This window comes from Tyto alba, unplaced genomic scaffold, assembly GCF_018691265.1.
Source record: "Tyto alba isolate M040663 unplaced genomic scaffold, T.alba_DEE_v4.0 Super-Scaffold_9, whole genome shotgun sequence".
Classification (NCBI taxonomy): Eukaryota; Metazoa; Chordata; class Aves; order Strigiformes; family Tytonidae; genus Tyto; species Tyto alba.
The window spans coordinates 27,447,513-27,469,673 of NW_024881330.1; the positions used below are offsets into that span (position 1 = coordinate 27,447,513).

General features: G+C 35.7%; 1 protein-coding gene across 1 annotated transcript in view; it reads right to left on the reverse strand.

Annotated features, from left to right (window-relative positions):
* Positions 1 to 22,161, reverse strand: part of SLC26A7 (solute carrier family 26 member 7) — a 70,728-nt gene that overhangs the window by 39,656 nt on the left and 8,911 nt on the right. Inside the window, exons 2-4 of the mRNA XM_042785955.1 lie at positions 17,918 to 18,028; positions 12,925 to 13,097; positions 4,543 to 4,707 (exon numbers count right to left, since the gene is read on the reverse strand). Coding sequence (XP_042641889.1) covers positions 4,543 to 4,707; positions 12,925 to 13,097; positions 17,918 to 18,028 — 449 coding nt within the window. The remainder of the gene's footprint in view (positions 1 to 4,542; positions 4,708 to 12,924; positions 13,098 to 17,917; positions 18,029 to 22,161) is intronic.

Below are 22,161 nucleotides of genomic sequence, written 5' to 3' on the forward strand. Positions count from 1 at the left end.
AGTGTCTTGGGACTAGTCTCTGTACCTATACTTTTCCAAGAATGCAATTTCAAGAGAGGACAGGACTTGGCTCAGTGCCCAAGCAGAAGCTGTGATTAATTAGGACAAAAGCAGGCAATCTGGAAAACTATATTGTGAATTGTGCCCATAAGCTCACCAAAGGCTGAGCTAGATCTAAGGTGAAGTGGTAAGAAAAGGGAAAAAAATGACTGATTCTTAATTGTCGAAGTCAAAGAGATGTTGGCTTGTTTTGAAATGAACGGTGTCTATTGAAGTGTCAGCATTAGCCATCTGTGTTTATGGCATTTAATTTAATTTTCTTAGACAAAGTGAGAAATAAGATTTCGTAAATAAATATAATTTTAATGAAAGATGACAAAGGAATATACATAAGCTTTTAGAATTTCTTTCTTTACAAATTGACTAAATAATAATCTTCCATTTAATTTTTAAAGTATATAGTCAAATCTTATAGACCTTTGTCACAACTTTTTCAGAATTTGCCACAAAAGCTTTATATGAACTGCCTAGTGTATTCTTTGGTCTTTCTCTTCAAATTGTGCCCTTCACTACGTAGCCTACATCAGCCAATAAACGAGAAGGAATGAAACTGCCAATTCTTCATAGCTCATATGAGTTTAGCGGCACCAACAGTCCTATCCTCAAAGTGTCTGTAGCACACTGAAACAATTCTGACAGTAATACATAAATATTAAATCAATTACTACATCAGACTGAAGAGTTTCCACTGACTACTCTGTTCCCAGGTGACCATTCTCTGAAAACCTGAACACACCCGTTTCATGATATGACCAGCATATCCAGGAGGCCTCTTCACAAACCACTTGGGCTTTCAGAAAGAAAGAGCGTGTGGCTTTTAACATACACTCAAGACACAATCACATACTATACAGTAGACTTGTATGAGTATGAGTACAGTAACTGACCGGACAGTATACATGTGAACTGTATAGTATAGAGAGATGGCTATAGTGTATGTTAACCACACACTATACAGTTCACATGTTATACTGTCCAGTCAGTTACTGTACTCATACTCATTACTAAATGTAAACACCTAAATCTCAAGCTTGTAACAGCACTGGCATCTGTTTCAAAAGAAATGTTTACAAATTTTTTCATCACAAACATCATTACAAATTCAGTATTTTACATATTTTGCTGATGCACTTACTGAAAGAATTTAGAAACTATGTAGTAGAATTTTGTTTGATATTGCACTGTACGAAGCAATTTTTTGTGTCATTATACAATTAACAAAAATTAAAAATACAGCAATAATATATTGAGCTGTTTGTCTCTTAGTTTTTATTTTTTACTGCTAGTTTTGTGCAAAGATTTTTAATGGGAAAGATCCAGCAATATTATGAGGAATCGAACCTTTTGTCAGTAAGTGCAAATTTGCACATAAGTGAAAAAAGCAATATTATAACTTTGCACACATACATATACAGACACTGAATTTCCCCATTCCTATGGGAAATCAATGTCTTTGATTTCCACTATATTTTCTCATACTTTCATAGGGTAAAAATATACAATGTAATCATTTATATTCTAGAAAATATGTGCATTCTGATGTATTAATAAAATGCTCTGAGATATTTTTTTTAATGTATACATGAAACTCCAAAAATTTAGTTCTAAAATGAGTGTTGAGGCTGAAGCAAACAAAAGAATTAAAGGAACATACTAGTTAAAGCACTGATACAGTTTAAGTGTAGATGACATCATTGCATCTTCAAAAATGTTTCATTCTGATGCTTGTTGGACAAATACATCACACTGGGGGAAAAAAGTAGAGGCACCTATTGAGAACTGTATAGGGAACAAACTGGGAGAAAAAAAAAAGGAAAAACAAGGACTGATAGAGGGAACATGAAAGTTTTTTTCATCTAATTGAAGCTTACCACAAGGATTTTGCAATAAGCTTGTAACAGAACCACAAAAAAACCTTTTGCAAATTAGTTTTGTTACATTGCAGTTCATTTTGCAGTGCTGCATTTTCTCAGAAACTTGTGGAAAGATAAATATATCTACACATGAATAAAGGGCAAATATAGATATGTTTTTCTATTTTCAGATACTAAGAAAAACTTGATGACGCTTTTCTTGTCCCTTGTAAAAATTAGATCTCACATGTAGTCTTCCCTCACCGTTTTTCTTCTTCACCTTCACCTTGCCTTTCTCATTCACAAAATACCAATTAATGTGGCAGCGTGCAGATCAATTGCAGTGTTACAAACCATGTACAGGGAAAATGAAATTTAATAAATTACATAAACTCTATGTAAACACAAAGAATCCCATAGGCTCAACACCAGTGTAGTAGATTTGTTCTCCATATGCAAAGTTCATTTTTACATATTTAATCATGATCTCACTTGCTATAAAGAATCCATTTCACTGGCTTGCTTTACTTTCAACTCTCCTATCACACTTTATTAAACATTCTTATTTTGCTTTGCCAACCCAAAGGCTGCCTAAGGCGAAGCAATTGGCTTTGTGAGTGGGAGGTGTTTTGGAGTGGAGAAAGAAAAAAGTAAGTGAAAATACCAGTCTTTGGGTTTCAAGAATTTAGAGTAAAGAACATGTCAAGAAAGACATGCCAAATTTGTCTTTTACTCTCTAGTTACATGTGCACAGCAACAGATATCTAATTAGTATATTTTTCATATAGAACTACCACCACAGCAAAAAAGAAAAAAAAAGTTAGAATCTAAATCTGGCGCTTCTGACAGAGATACTGGACCTTCTTAAAGCAACCCATAAGTCTGAACAGATACAAGAAACTTTTTAAGTACTTGTATGGTAAAATTATTCCTTCTAAATATGGAGAGTTTTTAATTATTCTTTTAAGTTTTATAGAGGGGTTTTGTTTGTTCATTTGTTTTCACACAATTCTACAGAGCAATTCAGAACCTTAAAAAATCAGGAAAATTTTTATTTGGAAAATTTTCAAAGCGGTTTGATTTCAAAAGTGAAATGAAGGGCAAATAACTTGTTTCAGATACATTAAAAAAATACAAGGGATAAGGGAATAGATTTCTTTCAAAGCATTTCAATGACCTCATTTATGATATCATCAGCACACCAACGTGGAAATATTTCTTCATATCACTGCTGTTCTTTATTATTGCTCATAATGTATATTTTGATTATGTCTTGGCTGAGGTACTTAACACCAGTCATCTCTACAAGATGACAATATTCCTATATGTAAGTATAGTCTCCATGGAAATTCCATGAAAAAGAAGCTAGTCACATTTTATATTAAGAAGTATTTATAAAAAAGACTTAAAAATTCTTTTAATATATATGACGAATCATTTGTAATAGTCTCACAGGCCAACTGACAACTTATAAAATGGCTATAACACTTTTATTTATGTCCCTACCAATAAATTATGTGCATTTATTATGTGCCCTTAATTTTCATTAATAAATTAGTCCTGTAAAAAACTTAACAGTTGATTATCCATACAAAATATTATCAAATTTATAAAATATTATGAAATAGTGTTTTAAAAAGCAGCATCTTCTTATGACAGAGTTCACATTAACAAATTCCTCAAAATAATAGGAAAAAAAAAAAAAAGAGCAAAGCAGTGCAAGAAAATATAGTCAGTGCTTTTAAATAAGTTGTCCTGATTTAGTGAGTAATTAGATGAAGCCTCACTTTGTCTGGTAATCAATTCATTTACTGCTAACAGTGCAATGTAAATATCACCTTGGGAAGTAAATAAAGTTTCATTATGAGCAAAATATGATTTTGACATATGTTATTGTAATACTACTAATGCTCCTGCCAAGAGATTATGCTCACAGCACCTAAACTTAGGGTTCGCTGGAAGAAGTTACTGTAAACTATATGTTCTCATATCTTTTATGCAATAAGATTATACAACTTTTCCCTTTAAGGTTTCAGCCAACAATATCTACTTTCCGAAGGAAGTAACCATGATACTGTATGAAAGGCTGTATGCATTTTATAAAAATTACCTTAAAGACATACACTTGCTGTGCTTATGGATAAATAATATAATGTCATAAAGCAATAAGTAACATATCTAGGGTAATTTTTGCATAGTAGATGCACAAATCATGGGTAATTTTCCTTCTACCACAATGATGGTGAAGTTTCACTCTTCAAAACATGAAGAAAATACGTTTAGAATGATAACTGGATATATCCTTCCTACATGATGATCCAGAAAGATCATCCTTGTACAAGTGCATAATTGCTCGGGATAATAAATAGAATTATTGGTGTTGAAGTACACATATTTTAAATTTATCACCGTATCCTTTCAAATAAGACCCATTCTTTCTAATTCCTCATCAAGTTTTCCTAATCTGTTCTTTCAAACAGACCTAGCAAGGTGAAGGTTTTGGTATTACAACTTCTGTTCATTCACATGCATTCATAACAAATTTCTTACACTTATATATAGCCAAATAGCATATTTATTTAAGAAAATATTAGCTAATGGAATAACCCAGCTCTTTTACTGAACTCACATGAAAAAAGCCCAGTGGTCCCGATATATACGGCATTTTCATTCCCAGCAGATATTTCACTTGTGAAGTCACAACGTGAGTAGCTGCTCCTGTTGTCATTGCGCTTATCACTGGTTCTGTTAACAAGAAAGTGGCACTGCCCAACTGCAGCATAAACATCGCTACCTAAGAGGCAAAAGCATGTGTATCAGCAATTATGATAAATGCAGCTTCCTGGTGATAGGACAACGAGTCAGATAAAGACTAAAACCAAAAGTCCTTTGAAGAACAATTATAGCTGAAAAGGGAACCCACTGAAGCTCTGTGGGTTTACCTTCACTATCTTACTCACATCAACAGTTTACCAGACTCTAATGTTAGTTTAGGAACAAAAGCGGACTCATAGAAACTGTGCTCATTCAGTGCTTAGTATTCTTTCTTGATCAAATATGTGAGCACATTAAACACTATAAAAACATTAACTCAACACAACAACATGAAGTAAAGAAACTCAAAAGGTGAGGGTGGTGTTAAGGCTCATTCCTACTCCACTGTTATTCAGCCTGAGTATGCAAAGGGCCACATCCTGGTCCAGCTTACTTATTGCCAACATGTCCATATCAGGATTTCCAATGTTAGTAATTTCAACAGCTACCAAATTTATTAGGTGCTAACACTACAGAGAGATGAGTCTCATAGTGAGAGCTCCATCATCCCACAGAGCCCTTCCCTGCCCCAGGCTGATGCACCATCAGATTTCCCTTCCCACGCAGTCACACAACTGTTTTGCTCCTCCCGTGGACCCTCAGACCCCTGGCATCCCCCTGACCCTGTGCATATGGTTCAATATACTGTGATATTTGGTGCTCTTGTGCTACACTATAAGAATATCAAATAGGTCAAGTATTGCCAGTCCACTACCCCTAGTTACATCAGCTTCATACGTTGGGGTTTCTGGTTTTGCAGGTATTCAGGTAAGGAACAAACAGAAGTTGCTTCAGATGGTGGAGGGTATAAAAATACTTACCTTGTTTACAGAGAAACAGGGATGTTTATATAGCTATGTGTTCTGTATGAACAAATTTTATAAAAATATAGTAAAAGTAAACTATTTTTAAAACCTTTAAAATCTACTTCCTGTGCATTTGACAAAATACTTGAACTGACTTAGAGTAGAATACCTGTATACAACCAGAATATTTAAAACATTAAGAAAAATTCAACAACCGATTTCATAAGAACAATCTCATATACAAAGTGGATTTCTCTGCTAGAAAAAAGAGTAGACTTTGGTTCAACTATATTTAACCCTGAAGATTTTTTGAGCTTTGTTGCAATTTCTACAGAAGTTATTTCAGAGTAAAGGCATATAATGAAAGAATAATATTCCCCTCTAATCCAGGAATCTGGACTACATCTGACTCTACAACTATTGTAGATACTTTGTAGGAATATAGGACAAATACCCAAAGTATTGTTGTGTACTATGGTGTTTTCTCCCTTTATCACAGGCTGCAATCACAGTTTTTCTCTGAAAAATGAGACCTGACAGGTCTTAATTCCTTGAACAAAGTTCTACATACCTACAAATGCTACTGTGGTTACCGTAACGCTTATTTTTTTTCTGATCCATATCTAGATATTAAGTTACATTTAAATTATCTCCCCTTACAATGAGTTCTGCAGATTTATTAGATAAAAAATCAGTTTCGTACTTCTATAATCTTTTGCATTTGTTATCCTTCTGCCTGAAAAGTTACATTCTCTTGGCACAGAGCTGTTTATTTTCTAAGAGGATTACTCTGTGTTTACCATACTAAATATCCTTTTGGAATATATCACAGCCTCCTTTGCTTTATTTTGTTTTGTTCTGAAGCTAAAAGAATATTTTCCAAATGTTATCATTCTTTGTGCCTGAACACCATTTATTTTTTTCACCAGATATCTCACCTGTATGCAGTGAGCTATAATAGGACAAAAGAAATAAAAATACTAAAGTGAGTGGATTTTAATTTACCACAGAAACCTCTAGTAAGCAATTTCCTCTTCCATCTGAGAGATTAAATCTGAGATTTTTTTTTTCTATTTCCCACTAGTAGTATGTGAATGGCTCTGTACTACGAACAATCATTGATTGCCATTCAAGATTGGACCCCAATAATGATAATTACTGTTATACCCTCAGTGAGTAGTAATTTAGTTAGTCAGGCCTAAAAATGATAATTACTAACTTCATTAGTTTGTTTAGCTGTTTGTTCTAACAATGTGCCTATTCATGTATTTAAAATATTGTTCACAGTAGCAAAGTTCAATAAGAAACAAATTCTCCCTTCCCTAGTGAATTTTTGTTTTCTAAAATCAGTTTGTATTGTATGGATGTGAAATTTCTAACTGTGTAACAGCTATGTTCCCAGAGAATGAGACAGATGTTTATTTAGCTGTGGATTCAAAACAATGGAGACAGTTCTGTGAAATACGTATCACAGAGAAAGGTAAGTTAATATTATCATTGCAGAGAAAGTTATTATGGTGAATTACAGGGAAATGGTGTCACAATTACAGAACTTAGAAATTTCAACACTACTCTCACATTTACTTTTTTTTTTTTTTTTTTAGTTTAAATCTCCAACATTTTAGGGGGATGTCACCCTATTTCACAGATAGTAACTAAAAGGTCACATTTCAAGCATACTTTTTATTGTTTGTTTATAACCATGAGTTATATAAAATACATCCAATCCGTGAGTATAGTTTCAGGTAGACAATTTCTGTAGTCACTCAGTTAAACAAGCAGCAGCCTACGTGGGTCCCCTGTCTCTTACTGCAGAAGGTAGCTCAGGACTTTGAGAAACAATGGCAATGCTTTATCAGCATATACATCCTACTCTTTATGTACATTATAGTTAAATAGATATAATGTACATCTATATATCTTCCATGGAGAAGATCTAACAATGAAGCAAGGAGAAAAGAAAATATCCCAAGAGGAGGGTGTAATTTTCAGGATATGCTAGTATGGGAAACTCCTGCTGTCCTTGCAACATGAGCAATACACAGAAACTGTTTAGATGAAGAGGCAGCAAAATGTTGTTTTGAAACAAGCCTCCCAAATCTAGTTGAATGTGAGTTTTCTTGACAGATGTACTTAATAATGTTAGCACTTATACAGGCCCAGATCAGTTCTTCAGTTAACCCTCCATGCTCAGGAACAGACATACAGCTCTAAGCTTGGCTGCCACTGCTTTTTGCATAAACGCCAGTTGAAACTAAGCTGAACTGACAGCACACAATTGCATCACATTGTGTTATGTCATAATATCTTTCACCCACTAAGTAACAACCAAAATGGAGAAAATTCAATATTCTTAAAGAAATTTCTAATAATCTACTTGTTGTGGTCATGATGTGGGCTTCCCATTTTATTTTATGATATATTATATGATTTTTCTTCCTTCTTGATTCAGAAAAATTACAGGGAAATCTGACAGTGAAGTGTCAGAACAGCAAAAATATAAATTACCAAAAAATGCCAAAGGCAAAGAGTTTTCTCTTTTCATTATTCGTACTAATGCTGGGATTTTCTTAAATTGTAAAAGGAACAAAATTTTCACATATTTTAGGATTGCCTCCAGAATTCTTCATTTTTCAAAATTTAGCTCTTAAGGGATGAAGGAATATTTAAGAGAGAGAACAATTGCAATAATAAAAGTTACTTGTAAGGTGCATGGCTACAGTTTCCTTGTGTAGCTTTTTCAGTACATTACACTACGTTAAAAGGTTCATTAAATAGCTTTCCTGAGATGAATTTTGCTTTCACTAGGCATACAGTCTTGATTACATTCATGTGAATGAAATCGGTACCTGTCATAGAAGGGAAAAAAACCCACAGGAGAAAGTAAGGGAAAGCAGCCTTGTCTTAATGCAAAGTAAAGGAGAGAAGATTATGGAAACAAATTACAAAACCAAGAGATTAGAAAGAAGTGTTGGAAGATGGGATTTCTAAAAAAAAAAAAAAAAAAAAAAAAAATAGAAAAAAAGAATTATAACCAAAGTTGAGAATGGAAGAAAGATAATACAAGAGGAACTTTTTCCTGCAGCTGTCTTTACTGCTCCATAATTTTACCCTGACAAGTAGAAAAAGAGAATGGGGATTTAGCTAGGAGAAGAGAGATGAGTAAAAGCAAAAAGCAAAGCTCTGATATTCATTAATTTAAGCCCTTTTGGTTCTTGTCCACTTTCCATACTTTCTTCCCATGACAACACACTCAGTTTATTATTGTTAAAATGCCACTCACTGTGTAGTCATTCTAAATTTATGGCTAGTAAAAATTTTTATCATGTAACAGGCATTTTTGTAAATCACTAATCTCAAACTTTCTATCCACAGTAATTGAAAGGTTGATATAATGTTTATCTGCTGCATGAATTCAGTTTTTGAGAATGAATTTGAAATCCCGCAAAACTCCACATGCTGGAAGGTGAAGATTTTCTTCACCACTAAACCAAACAAAAAGTGGTGGTACTCTTTCTGATCATTTGCTGCATGAGCTAGGAAGATGAGGTCAGCCACAGGGAATCTGTCTTGGAATGAAACAGTACAGACTGTGAACCTCTCATTTAGTATGTTTTATTGGTTATCTCAAAATTGGAGGTTGCAAAAGTGAGGACATCTATAGGCTGTCTGGACACCAGCTGTCAGACACAGACACTTCAGCTTGACTGAGACACCAATTTAAAACTCTTTTTGGCCTGTTTCAATAGACATTATAATTGGGGCCTTTTGGTCTTTCGAATTACAGCTCTTAAATTCACTGTGGGTGGCTTAAGAGTGTTTAGTAGCTTCTGATGGTATGTGGAGTGAGTTTTCCTCACTCCAGGACCTGAAAAAGACTTCTTTGTGGTCTTCCTGGACCAAGAGGTAGCATGCTGTACCGTAATTCTGGGAACCAGGAATCCCATCCAGCCTAGTTGCCCTTTTCAAGATACAGAATATGAGCCTGCAAGAAGTTAACTTTTTCCACTGTGAAAGAAAAATGAACTCTCTTCATGATTGTCACTGTGTAATCATGTTTGTACCTCATGAATAATTATGTATAACATAGAGCAGTGCAGCGTAGTTTTCCCCACAGGAAACAAAGCTCAGGACAAGAATATTAGCTTTACTAAAACACAATTCATAGAAAAATGTGCTCCTTCATTATTAAGCAAACTAAAAATAGACCATGTAAACTTGTTCTCCAGATAACCAGAAATTTTTTTTCTAATAGTGTACATCAGCAACTAATTATATGTAAGTTTTTAAAATACAGCAGCTGAAAAAGTTGCCAGTAAAAATGTAAAAGACTGGAATGCAATAACCAGCCATTTCTCATTTACAGAAGAGTAACACAACTGAAGTCAGTAGTACTGTGGTTCTTAAGAAAATACAACCTTTTTTTCTAGGGCAAAAATTATTTTTTTCTCAATTTGAGCTTTAAGCAGCTTTCCTCTATTTATTCAGCAAATGTAACGCTGAATTTCAGTTTAGTATGTTGTTTTTTTTTATAGACACATATATTTATGAAAACATTCTTGCACATATAATGTAAGTAGGAAAAAAAAAATCTTACCTAAAAACTTTTTTTTTGAGATTTTTTTGATGCTGGAAAGGCATCACCCAATTGTAATTACAAAATCATTCCATAGGCATCTATTATGTTCCATCATTTCCTCTCTCCATCCATGCTTCTGAGGTGTTTAATATCAGGGAATAATTCCATTAACCTGATTAGCTTTCTATGCTCTGTTTATTTTTATAGAGTAGTAGTTACATAAACGTAAAAACAAAAATTTGCATTATACTTTCCATTCTGCTTTTAAAAATGAAATAGTCTCTGTGAATGCATTATATTAGACGCTTTTGGTAATCACAGTTTTTGTTTTATGATTACTTTTTTTTTTTTAAAATACCATGCTATCTTCATCAGGATGCATTTTAAGATAACTAAATATCTTCTTTTTATGAACACTCAGGAATCTGAAATTAATTATTTTAAAAATTTAGGCAGCTAAGCCCCAAATTTCAAATCTCATAAGCTCTTGGTGATCAGAAACTAAACCCAACTTATTTAATGTCTTGACGGCACTGAGATTCACAGAGCCTGCTCAGAGCTTGCCTCGCACACAAATGCACACTCACAGTCTTCACAAAACACAGAGCAGACAAAAGCAGTTTGCCTTCCTTCTGTGACTCTTTATTTTATATGTTTTTTCCTTTTTGTTCTTTAACATTATTTGCTAATTAGAGTACTTAGCCAGGCTACTGGAAAAATAGTATCAAATTGCTTTTCTGGTCAAGGAGATTCAGGTCTTTACCTACTCTTTCTGTGGAAGCTGCCCAAGGTATGGAATAGTGAAAGCATCAGTCATTTTTGTGTAATTAGTGGCTAGTTAGAACACTGCATTTTTATTATTTTTTAGTATAAACAGTGTTATGGGCTCCTTTCTCAGAGTACCATCCCAACTACACTGACAATTCTACTTTGTATTTCCAGATGTCTTCAACAGAAAACTGCTGCCTCAAAAAACATCATATTGTTGTTCTTGTCCCAGAGTACCTCATCTATTCCAGGTTATTCAATAACTTTTAGTTTAGCCTGATAAGTAGAAGCAGGTCACTGATTGAGCTCTCTATTACTGGAAAGATGTTCCTTGTCACCTTATCTGGGAATTGCAGTGCTATTAGCCAGGAGACTGGAATCATGATGAGAAACATGGATTCCTACACTTAACAGCATCTGGGACAATGACAAAGTTTAATCACAGCCTTGATCCAGACTTTCACTTGAATATCACAAATCAATATCTTCAAGGCACTCCTCTAGGAAATAAGTATTTTAATCTGGTCTCTGACCATTAAACTCACATAAAGGACTAGTGGCAGCTCTACAAGCACCAGCTGTATTAGTATGGCTCTAATTCATTTGACATTACTGACCTGGGAGAGTAGACCATGCGCATGGCACAGTTTCATATCAGGCCTGCTTTGAAGATGCAGGCAGAGGATTTTCTAGTTGTTCCCATTCCAATCAGGCTTAAACAAGACATAGGCTGAGATAAGTCAGCTGGTGCAACTGAAGGTATATGAAAAAGCAGAACTTTTCGGAATGAAAGAGTAAGAGGTCCAGAGAATTTACACACCTAATGGGATTCTGCAGCATCTAAGCAAGAAATTTCTGCATCAGATTATGAAATTAGGTCAAATGCAGGCACCAACTTCCTCCTTGAGACATTTTGGTCTTTAACACTCAAGCCTTTCTGGAGGCGATGTAAGAGATTGCCAGGCTGTGAGCACAGCACTCCCATGTGAAGAGCTCTGTGTATGCTCAGAAGACTCTCCTGTTATAAGTGCCCTGCACACAATGCAGTGTCATGTTGCACATGAGGGTGCAGTGGGACAACTCACGCAGCAGCCAGGCACAATCAGCATCAGCTCTACTCTGTATGTTCATAGAGTTTCCCTCGTGCTGCTACCCCAAGTCATAATTCTGTAACCAATAGAAGAATGAATAAAATGAAACAGAAATTACTATGCTTCTTAATATATCCTACTGACTAACATAAGCATATGCCCCAGTTCCTGCCAAGCCTGCAGGGCATTGGAGATCCTGTTCTGGGCTCCTTAGCTCATCCTTGGAATGGTAGAGGATCCAAAGCATCAAGTGCAGGGGTCCAAGATTCTTTCAGGTGGCCAGGTACCCAGGAGGTGTTGCAAAGTCAAGTGTTGGAACATTTCTTCCATTTTAATATTTACAAGGAAAGAGGGAAGGCTTCTTTGAAGACCTAAGCAACTGGCAATAGATAAAGGAACTCAGTGCTTGTTCTCAGAATAGGAAAAGAGAAAAAATTAAAAGACATTAAAAGGTCATTTGAATAAGATTTAGAGGACCATTTGAAGACATCTGTTTTATTAACTTGTCTTGCTTTAATGATAGGTATGTGAAATCTATAGAGAATTTAAAGATGTTTTCCCTGCTGTTTCTCATTATTGAATATTGTATAATATTTCTCTTCAAGCCAAGAGCAATAGAAAACCTCAGGAATGTATCAGTGTTTACCAGGAGCTGATTCATGTTTTGTTTCTGAAGGAGAAGGAAAGGGAGCACCAGCAGCAACTGAATATTATATTAAAGATGACTGAATGTGGCTTTACTTCATATTGCAACACCCTAGGAGCATGTATACAGACAAATACTACATCTCAACAAAGGAGAAATAAATTCTTAAAACACATTAATTCATGAACATCGGACCAGGGCCCATTGTCAGTTTTTCTCAGAGAAGTCAAAAAAAACTATTACAAGAGTCATAGCTGTTACAAATGCAATGCATTAGTAACATACAGAATATGTATTTGCCACTGACCTGAATGATTCCTCCTAGAAATGAAACAGCTGCTGCAACTCCAATCCTTTGCATTTCAAACTCTGATAGGCCCAAAATTCCTGAATTATTGTTTGTAGTGAAATTAGTGCTGACTGAAGGAACAAGACGCTCAACTGCATTGGCAGATATTAAAGAAGTTAAAGCAAAAGTTCCTATAAAAAAAGCCAGACATTAGTCACTAATAATTCAATATCTGTCTGTACTCATGGTCTCTTTTTCAAAACTTGGCCATTATGAATGAAAGCACCATCTTGTGCATTCCTGTCATGCTAAGAACACCTTTTAAGGTAATCCTTTTATGTAACACGCCTTTCTTCATGTAAAATACAATTTGCATATATGCATTAAATATCTTTTTTTTTTGTGAGCACATTCATTTAGACACATTAACAAAAGAGGTTTAAACATAACAATTCACAGTGATTTCAAGTTATCAGAAATTATTTAACTCACCCTGGGTGTGATGAAACAGCTTTTTGTCTGAGGATCCCAAATGCTTACCATTCAATTTCTAGGACAATTAATTCATGCTGTACACATAGTACCTAGTCCGTTATAGTTAGCAGATATATACATTTGAAAACAGTCTGCATGCTAATAAATGGAGGTAGATTATGAGGGAAACATTTATTTGCTGAGAGAGGCAAAGCAAGTTTAATTACACACGGATAAATAAGGATAATGATTTAATATTAAAAAGCACGAACAAGACATACAGAGCTCTAAGAGCATAAGAAATGCCCTACTGTATCAGACCAATAGTCCATCATGCCCCGTACTCTGCCTCCAGCTGTGGCAATCGGAGGTGTTACCCAGGAAAAGCATACAAACCTGGCCACTTTCTGCTGGCCATTTCCCTCATAATCCCCGAACATCCATAACTGTTGTTTTAGGGAAGTACATCCTTATCTATCCCTTTTAAATTTTGTTTATAGACTAGCATTCATGAATTTGTCAAATCTCTGTTTGAACCTGTTCATACTTTCTGCCTCCACAATGTCTTCTGGGAACAGGTTCCAGAAGTTTACCATCCGCTGTAGTATTTTCTTTAATCTGTACTTTAGGAGTCTTTTAAAGTGATCTCTCATCAGTTTCCTTGAGCTCTTCTTATTTTCTACTGTTGCAGAACCTGGTAAATTCAGTTTTACTTTCCCCTTGGCCTTCATAGAGTAAACCTCCCAGCATGAATTCCTTGGGAACCTACCAGGGACACCTCCACCCTGAAAAATTATCAATAAGCCCTATCTTTTGTTTCTTATCCATTAACCTGCTAATAATTAATAAAAGAACTTTTCTTCTATCACAAGGGCAACTTAGGTTTTTTAGTAACCATTGGTGCGGAACGTTATCAGTAGCTGTTTGACCACTCTGATATCTTATATTCAAAGTATTTCCTTTTTCCATGTGCTTACTGACACTCATACAGTATTCTAGGATGTTACTGAGGTAGGATTTTCCTTTACAGTAATCACATTAACTCCTATCCAACAGACTCTTATTATATATATCTTTTAGTGATATTCTTTTTTACTATAGTCTACAATAATAGAGGTGCAAGAAGGTCTGTAGTTCCCAGGATTCCCTGCACAGCCCTACTTACAGATGAAATTACTCTGGTAACTTGACAGTCCTGTGGCCTTGTCACAGAATATCCCTGTTACACCTTTGTCAGAAAGGTGTCCCACCAGTTTCTTTCCCAGCTTCCAGATTTTAATGTATTTAAAAAACTTTAACTATCAGTTTTGTCATCCTCTCCATGGCACTCTTCAAATTCCTTTTTTTAGCCTTCTAAACTTCCTGCATATGTTTAACCTACCACATTCCATGGCTTTCCTGCTCACCTTATTTAATCAAGATTTACATTTTTCAGGTGTCAAACTCTTCCCTATGACAGTCCCCTTAGTTTTCCCACTGAGCCAGGAAGGGTTTTCTTGGATTACATTTTCTTATTTGAATCGTGATACACATTTTACATGGCCATATAACACATTTTTTTCAAGCAACACTCAGGAGAGTTGTACTTATTTTGCTTTTCAGATTGCTCATTTTTGCTTTTAAACTTGTTTTTAAAATTTTTACTTATTTATTTATTTAAACAGCTTACATAAAATTGAATTTGAAAACAGTTTACATAAAATTCTATCTGAAATCAAAGATCTATATGTGGTATAATGACAGATAAGGCTGTCTCAGAGGATGCTTCAATATCAATTATACTAAAAACAGACAAGTAAAAGGTGTAGAGGTTAATTGCTCAGATGAGTAATCTTTTAAAAGTAGATCAGCTGTGTCACCGAAGAGACATTTCAAATGAGTAAAAGTTGACAGAACTGGGCCATTGATTAATTTTCCATTTCATATTAAACATAACTGACTTCACTAACAAAGGGCAATTCTATAGCCTGTGTATATATGGAGAGCCCTGCTGATCTTACAGAAAATGTTGGTAGGAGAAGAGATTGTCACCAACGTATGCGTGGAATTACAGAGCATTTGGGAACCTGAGGCAGGCAGTATAGCTCCAGTTCAGCCTGCACACCATAATGCCTTAACCGAGGCTGGTGGGATGGGTACATGAGACATTTCTCCTGAAAGGATCAACAGCATATGCCAAACACATTTATTTAAAAACTTTTCATGACTGCAAAAGAACTGCTTTATTTCCTTCTTTTTCTTAAGATTGAATTCTGGAATAGACACCTGTGAAAGGAACAAGTTTCCACACCAGGGACTGTGCAGGAATCTGCAGCCATGGAGCAGTGCAACTCTCAGCAAATTGTTCTCTGAACAGTGTTCCCTACCAAGGATAAAACATCAGACTAGTTTCTCATACTTACCCATTTTATGATCTGTTTTCATTACTAGAATTTATGTCAGACAGAGACTTGTTGATTCACTTTCCTACATATGATCATATGATGGGTTCTTGTCTTCTTAATACACCAACAAGCTGCTGACAATATACTGCTAAATCATTAATATTCAACATAGGTTCATGTTTTAATATATTTAATTTTTAAAAGTTTAAAACGGTATACTTATCTATCTCTACTTAAGTGTCAAAATTATTTTCCAAATTTAAAATTTTCACTTTTTTTTTTTTATGCTTCTCTTTCTTACATGAGCTGAGTACATGCCATCATTCATTACAGCATCAAGCCACTAACAGCAACAGCATCCACAGATCCTTCTCAGGCATCAAAAGGCTCAAATAATTTTTCTGCCTTCAGGGAAAACTAACCTTCAGTTTTCCTTGTGATGTAAGACAAGTTATAGCTGTTCAGCAATTTTTAATAATTTAACAGAATATTTATAAGCAAAAAAGGTGCTCAAAATATGTGGTTAATTTTGCTAACTTCGTACTAAAACATTTGTCAGTGCATACACTCGAGCAATCAGATTCTGCAGAGATCATTTTGTGTGTGATTATCCAAAGCCATCTTTCCTCCTTTCAGGAGTTTTTATTCTCCACGAGGAAAATATACCTCCCCCTGGCTGAAATCTTCTGATGACCACAGATGCTGCTTCCCTTTATCCAGTCCTACTGTGCTTTACTGCTGGGCCTTTCTCATCATTCCTGCAAACTTCAGAGGTCACCAAGTGCCCACTTCTACACACCAAATAATTTGTGGTTCAATCTCATTATTATTTTCAACTCCCATCATAAAATCATAGAAACATAGAATGATTAGGGTTGGAAGGGATCTTACAGATCATCTAGCTCCAAACCACCTGCCATGGGCAGTGACATCTTCTACTTAACCAGGTTGCTCAGAAGTCCCATCCAACCTGGCCTTGAACCCTCCCGGGGGAAGTGGGGAGCCACAACTTCTCTGGGAAAACTGTTTCAGTGTCTCACCACCTCACAGGAAGAAATTTCTTCCTGATATCTAATCTAGATCTGCCATCTTTCAGTTTAAAAACACTACCCCTCATCCTATCACTACACTCCCTGATAGAGTCCCTCCCCATCTTTCCTGTAGCCCCCTTTAGGCACTGGGAGGCTGCTCTAAGGTCTTCCTGGAGCCTTCTCTTCTCCAGGCTGAACAATCTCAACTCTCAGCCTGTCCTCATAGGGGAGGTGCTCCAGCCCCCTGAGCATCTTCATGGCCTCCTCTGGACCCACCCGAGCAGGTCCATGTCCTTCTTATGTTGGGGGTCCCAGAGCTGAATGCAGCACTCCAGATGGGGTCTCATGAGAGCAGAGTAGAGGGAGAGCATGACCTCACTCGGCCTGCCGGCCACACTTCTCTTGATGCAGCCCAGGATACAGTTGGCAACCATCTATAACTTGTGTTATTTGGAGTCAGAAAGAGAGCATTCACCAACCTATGAGGAGATCAAAGTCATTCAACTCTTGCAGCTGCTGTTGGGCCTGCTGAGAGTAATCAAGTAACTCATAACTACAAGCACAGTAGCCAGGGAGCACTTTTGCTGCCTACCTAATTACTCTGAAAGTGGACAGAAGTTGTATTGAACTCATTGGGAAAATCTCTAGCTTTAATACAATAGCAGGTAAAAGGTGCAGACAGCTTCTTCTCTGAGAAATACGCGGTTTGTGTTTTAGACAGGTGAGAAGCAATGTGTGTTTTCTACAGTTTAAGAAGCAGCCAAGCCTTTTTCGTTCCTGTTTGCATATATCTTGTTGGCTGAGTCCTTTGTTAAAATCTTAGCCTGAAGCAGATTTCTAAAGTAGAGTTAAAATACAAAAGCCCTTAATAAACTACATTTACAAAGGAAGTGTCAATGCAATATTAAATTATAATAGCAGCGGTAACTCCAATATATTCTTAATGAGGCTCTTTAAAGTACTTAAACTGGCAAAAAATATTTGTAAAAAGCAGCACAAAAACATCTTATTTCTGTTCAGTCTTAAATAATTTTCCTTCCATTCATCTTATATCAGCAATAAAAACAAAATTTCAGTTTCCAATCCCTTGTTTCTGAAAAATTTTAGCAAATAGACACCTACCTGTTGCAACATGACGTCCCATTCCAAATATGGCATATATAATGACAGGGAAGAAAGAGCCATATAAACCAAAAACTGGATGGACTGAAGACAGAACCGCAAAGGCCAACCCTATAGAAAGTTAAATGGAATTAATTAACTATATGAAGATAAAACTGTTCTGCACTCAGCTTTGGGTTGGTTTTTTTGGTTTGTTTGTTTTGTTTTGTTTTGTGGGGTTTTTTGTGTTTTTGTTTTGTTTTGTTTTGTTTTGTTTTTAATGAGGAAATGTGTACAACTTTATTAAGAACAGGAAAAAACCCACCTTCGTTTACAAAAAGCTAGAGCATAAGCCAACTGTACCATAAGGATCAGGAAGAACTGGAAGATTTTTCACCTATTGTATCTCATCAAAGTTCTCACACTTTCTTCTGAGTCTCGGTCACCAGCAGAAACATACGGGCCACAGATACAATCTATGTCACCAGCTACAACATTTCCAGGTTCCATCTACATCAGTGGCTCCAAACTTTTTTTTAATAGACCTTCCTCACAGGGGGAGGCATCACTATTTCACCCCCAGCCTCGCAAACATGGGTTTAAGATTGCCAGGGCTCCAGGCGGTCAGATGGTTATTTCTTACACAGTTCAAAACCTATAATTTTGGTTTGGATGGAGCCCCTTCAGTCTGCTTTCTTCTAATTTGTTGAACAAAAAAGTATTCCAGAGTTCATTGTCTTTAGCTGCCTGGGGTTTTTAATCCTTCAGATATTAACATTTTTTTCATTATTTAAAGCTGTCAGTCCAGAAATGGAAAATATTTGACTTGTGTTTTGGGATGGACAATGAGCTGAATTGGTCAGTATTTAACTTTACAGACTTACTAGTTACCTTCATTGCTTAGCTATAAAGGACAGCATCCATATTTTTCTTAGAAAGTCTCAGAATATGCCAAGAAATCATCTTTTAACAGAGACATTCCTGCAAACCAGCAGCTTTGGTTGCTCTTCAACTTTAGATACCTGGGATGGCAAGCAAGTCTGCATTGATTCTTTCAAGTCAGCAGAGAGACTCACCAGACTGTGCTTCAGACCAGCAGCCTCTACTGCCATTTCACAGTTTTTACTCCTAGAGACTAAGAGAATGAGAAATTGTCTGGCAGAGTTGTGCCATAAATCTTGGTGAATAACTTGTGCAGTAGGGAAGACAGGATTGGCTTGTGTAACACACAAGGTGCCTTTCTGAAGTCCACCTTCAATCTGAGTGACCAGTCTAAGCTACTGTATATGTATATGTGTGTGAACTCTAAAGTTTTCCTTATAAAATCTACACATTTCACTTTTTAATAGGTTTTCACCCTAAGTAACTTTATCACTCAGTTCAAGAGGAGGTTAGCTTAGAAGACGTACAAAACAAAACTAAAGGGTAAAATAATACATCGCAGGCTAAGCTAAAATATTTCCAGAAGTGGGACTACCAGTTCTTTTACTATCCAATATTTCCAATTAATCCAGGATTAAGAACAGTATACATTGTTCTTTCCTCTCAACAGTTACAAGGAAAACAAGGGTTCAGCTACAACAAAATATTCTGTCACCATCTGGCTGTAAAAGCCAATTCTCTCTTCCCTACGTATGTTTACTTTGTTTTTATGTTTCCTAAAACCTTCTGAATCTGAAACATTTGACAATTATGGTCAGACTGTGTTTGATCCAGCATAAGATGTACATTTTGTAGATAAAGCACAAGAAGCTCAATCCAGCCCTAGCTCATGCACACAGAAACTGTGTCAACATCTCAGTTCAGCAATTTGAGCAGGGCTGAGAGACACAACCTGAATGAACCCTCACAGTCAGAAGAACCGGCCAGCAGACATCTGGCACAGGTCCTGTAAAACCTTGGAAAAGAGGTTACCCTGACCAGCAAACCCCCAGCATCTAACAGGAATTTTGCTTTACTCACAGACTTGCTGCTGAGAAATATCTCTTGTTTACAGGCAGATAATCTAAACAAATCCTGCCCTTGCTTTTAACCTTTTACACATAGACCTTTCACAGTCTTTTTGTATTAAATTTCTAGAAGTTTTGTCTCGTTTTTTTCATAGTGAGGTCATGGCAGACAGGACAAAGCTAAAATTACCGGCCTTTGACTTTAGTCCTGGCTCTGTTAGCTTTTTGCTCCAAATACCGAAGCATGTCAACAGTGTGCAAGAGCAGAGAGGCATTGTAAAACACAATTAGTAAAGACTTCAGGTTTTCTGATTAGGCATATAATGTTCTAAAGGTTTAAATACTTTTAAAGTTATAATCAGTTGTATATTTCAGCATATGTCATTAATTTTTGTATTAAACTTCACTACAATGCATTCCATATGCTTAAGAACCAGTCAAAAGACATGAAACATTTTATTTTTTTAATTCCAAACAGTAATAATACTCAAAAGAAATAGATCATAAAATAAGGATCCCACATAATCTTCACTGGTAATATGGAGAAGCCTCCATGGCAGTGACATTAAGGTTTTCACATAAGAATATAAATGCCATGGAAAGAAATGCAAACAAAGAATGAACAGCAAGTTCAGATACAGTACGTTAATATTGTGGTTCTTTGCTTTAACTACCTCCTTATCATAAGAAAACATTAAAACCCATGGTCTCTGACTAGCACCTCCACAACCCTCCACACATAAGTGTATGCCACACAGAAAAGCAAGAGTTGCACTAATGTTGGTAAACTACAAAATAACAAGCCTGATACAAATAGAGACAAGGCCATGTCTTACCATAGGAGAAAGTTCTCAGTTTAAATTGATAGTTTATGCTAATTAACAAGACATTAGCATGTCTTGTCCCACTCAAAAGGCTATCTGAAGTTGTGGTCACTCTTGGATGTTTCAGAAAAAACCAATTTCCTCCTTTGTTCACAAAGCTGAATTATGTAATAAGAAAGGTATTTCCTGTAGATGCTCTAAAATGTAGAATTAACACATATTTAATGAGTCTCCTATCAGTCCTTCTTGGAGAACCAACAAACCAGACACCCAATGATTCATATTGCAGGCTTTAATCTGTAACTCCAGGATAGCTAACTTTTACTGAAGAAAAAAAAAAAAAAACAACACAGAAAACATTTTTAATATTTTATTTCCTAATAATTTTCCTATACAAACCTACAATTCTGGAAGATTCTTTGACACTGGCTTGTTAAAAACTATTAACATAAAATCCTTCTGAAATAATGTCATTTACCTCCAAAAACTGGAAATCTCAGTGTCAGTTGTCTCAGTGGAGCACACATACACCTCATGCTTGCAAGATCTCTGTTTCCTAATGGCACCATTTGCTGGGGCTACACATTTGCATTGTACCTTCTCTCTGATTTATTCAAAAACAAAGTACCAAGAGCTTAAAATCATTCCTTAGTTCTGTCATTCAAAGCCTGAGGAAAATGAAGAATGTAAAAACAAGATGAGAGGACAGATCTGCAAAAATGTACCATAAATCTTTCAGAGACCACACAATGTTGAGTTAGCAACCATTCTCTCTTTTTTGAAGGATACTTCAGTGTAGTTAATTCCCATGCATCTGCCTCCTTCAGTCCAGTGAGAATTAAGCATCTCAGCTGTATTAGTCATAGTACCTGAATTCACAGTATTTCACAGTATCTGAAGTGCAGGTCTCCCAGCGTACCATCTGACAACTACATCAAAGGTGTATTTGAGAATGCACTTTTCTATTCTGCCACTTTGCAGATCTCCAGATACTGACACTTGTATCTTGATGTTCAAGAGAAAGGATATGCAAGTATTACAGTAGAAGAAACAAATGGACTCTGTGACCCATTTATGAATTCTCTATTTGAGGTACCTTGATCTCCTGTATGTAAAAAAGCTTAAACACACCCAAAACCAGGGAAAAATATCTATTATTTTATTGTCTTTTAATGGAGATCCCAGGAAAAAGCTATGACTCTTGACAAACAACCAGAGATTAAATATTTAGACCCCTTTAGAATTAATTTTACACTATATCTGAATATCACAGAGATTTCATAAACTATCATACAGAAAATTCTATAAACTATTCTATATTCTATAAACAGAAAATTCTATAAACTACTGGTCAGCTGTAATATCTAAAGAATCTGACCATCTCCAAAATAAAATTAAAGAGGCATTTTGAAAGTAGATTATATGTAAATTCCACTGCATCTCAGCAAGAATAAACAGAAAAAGAAATCCCTAAGAAGCTTCTGGCAAGCAG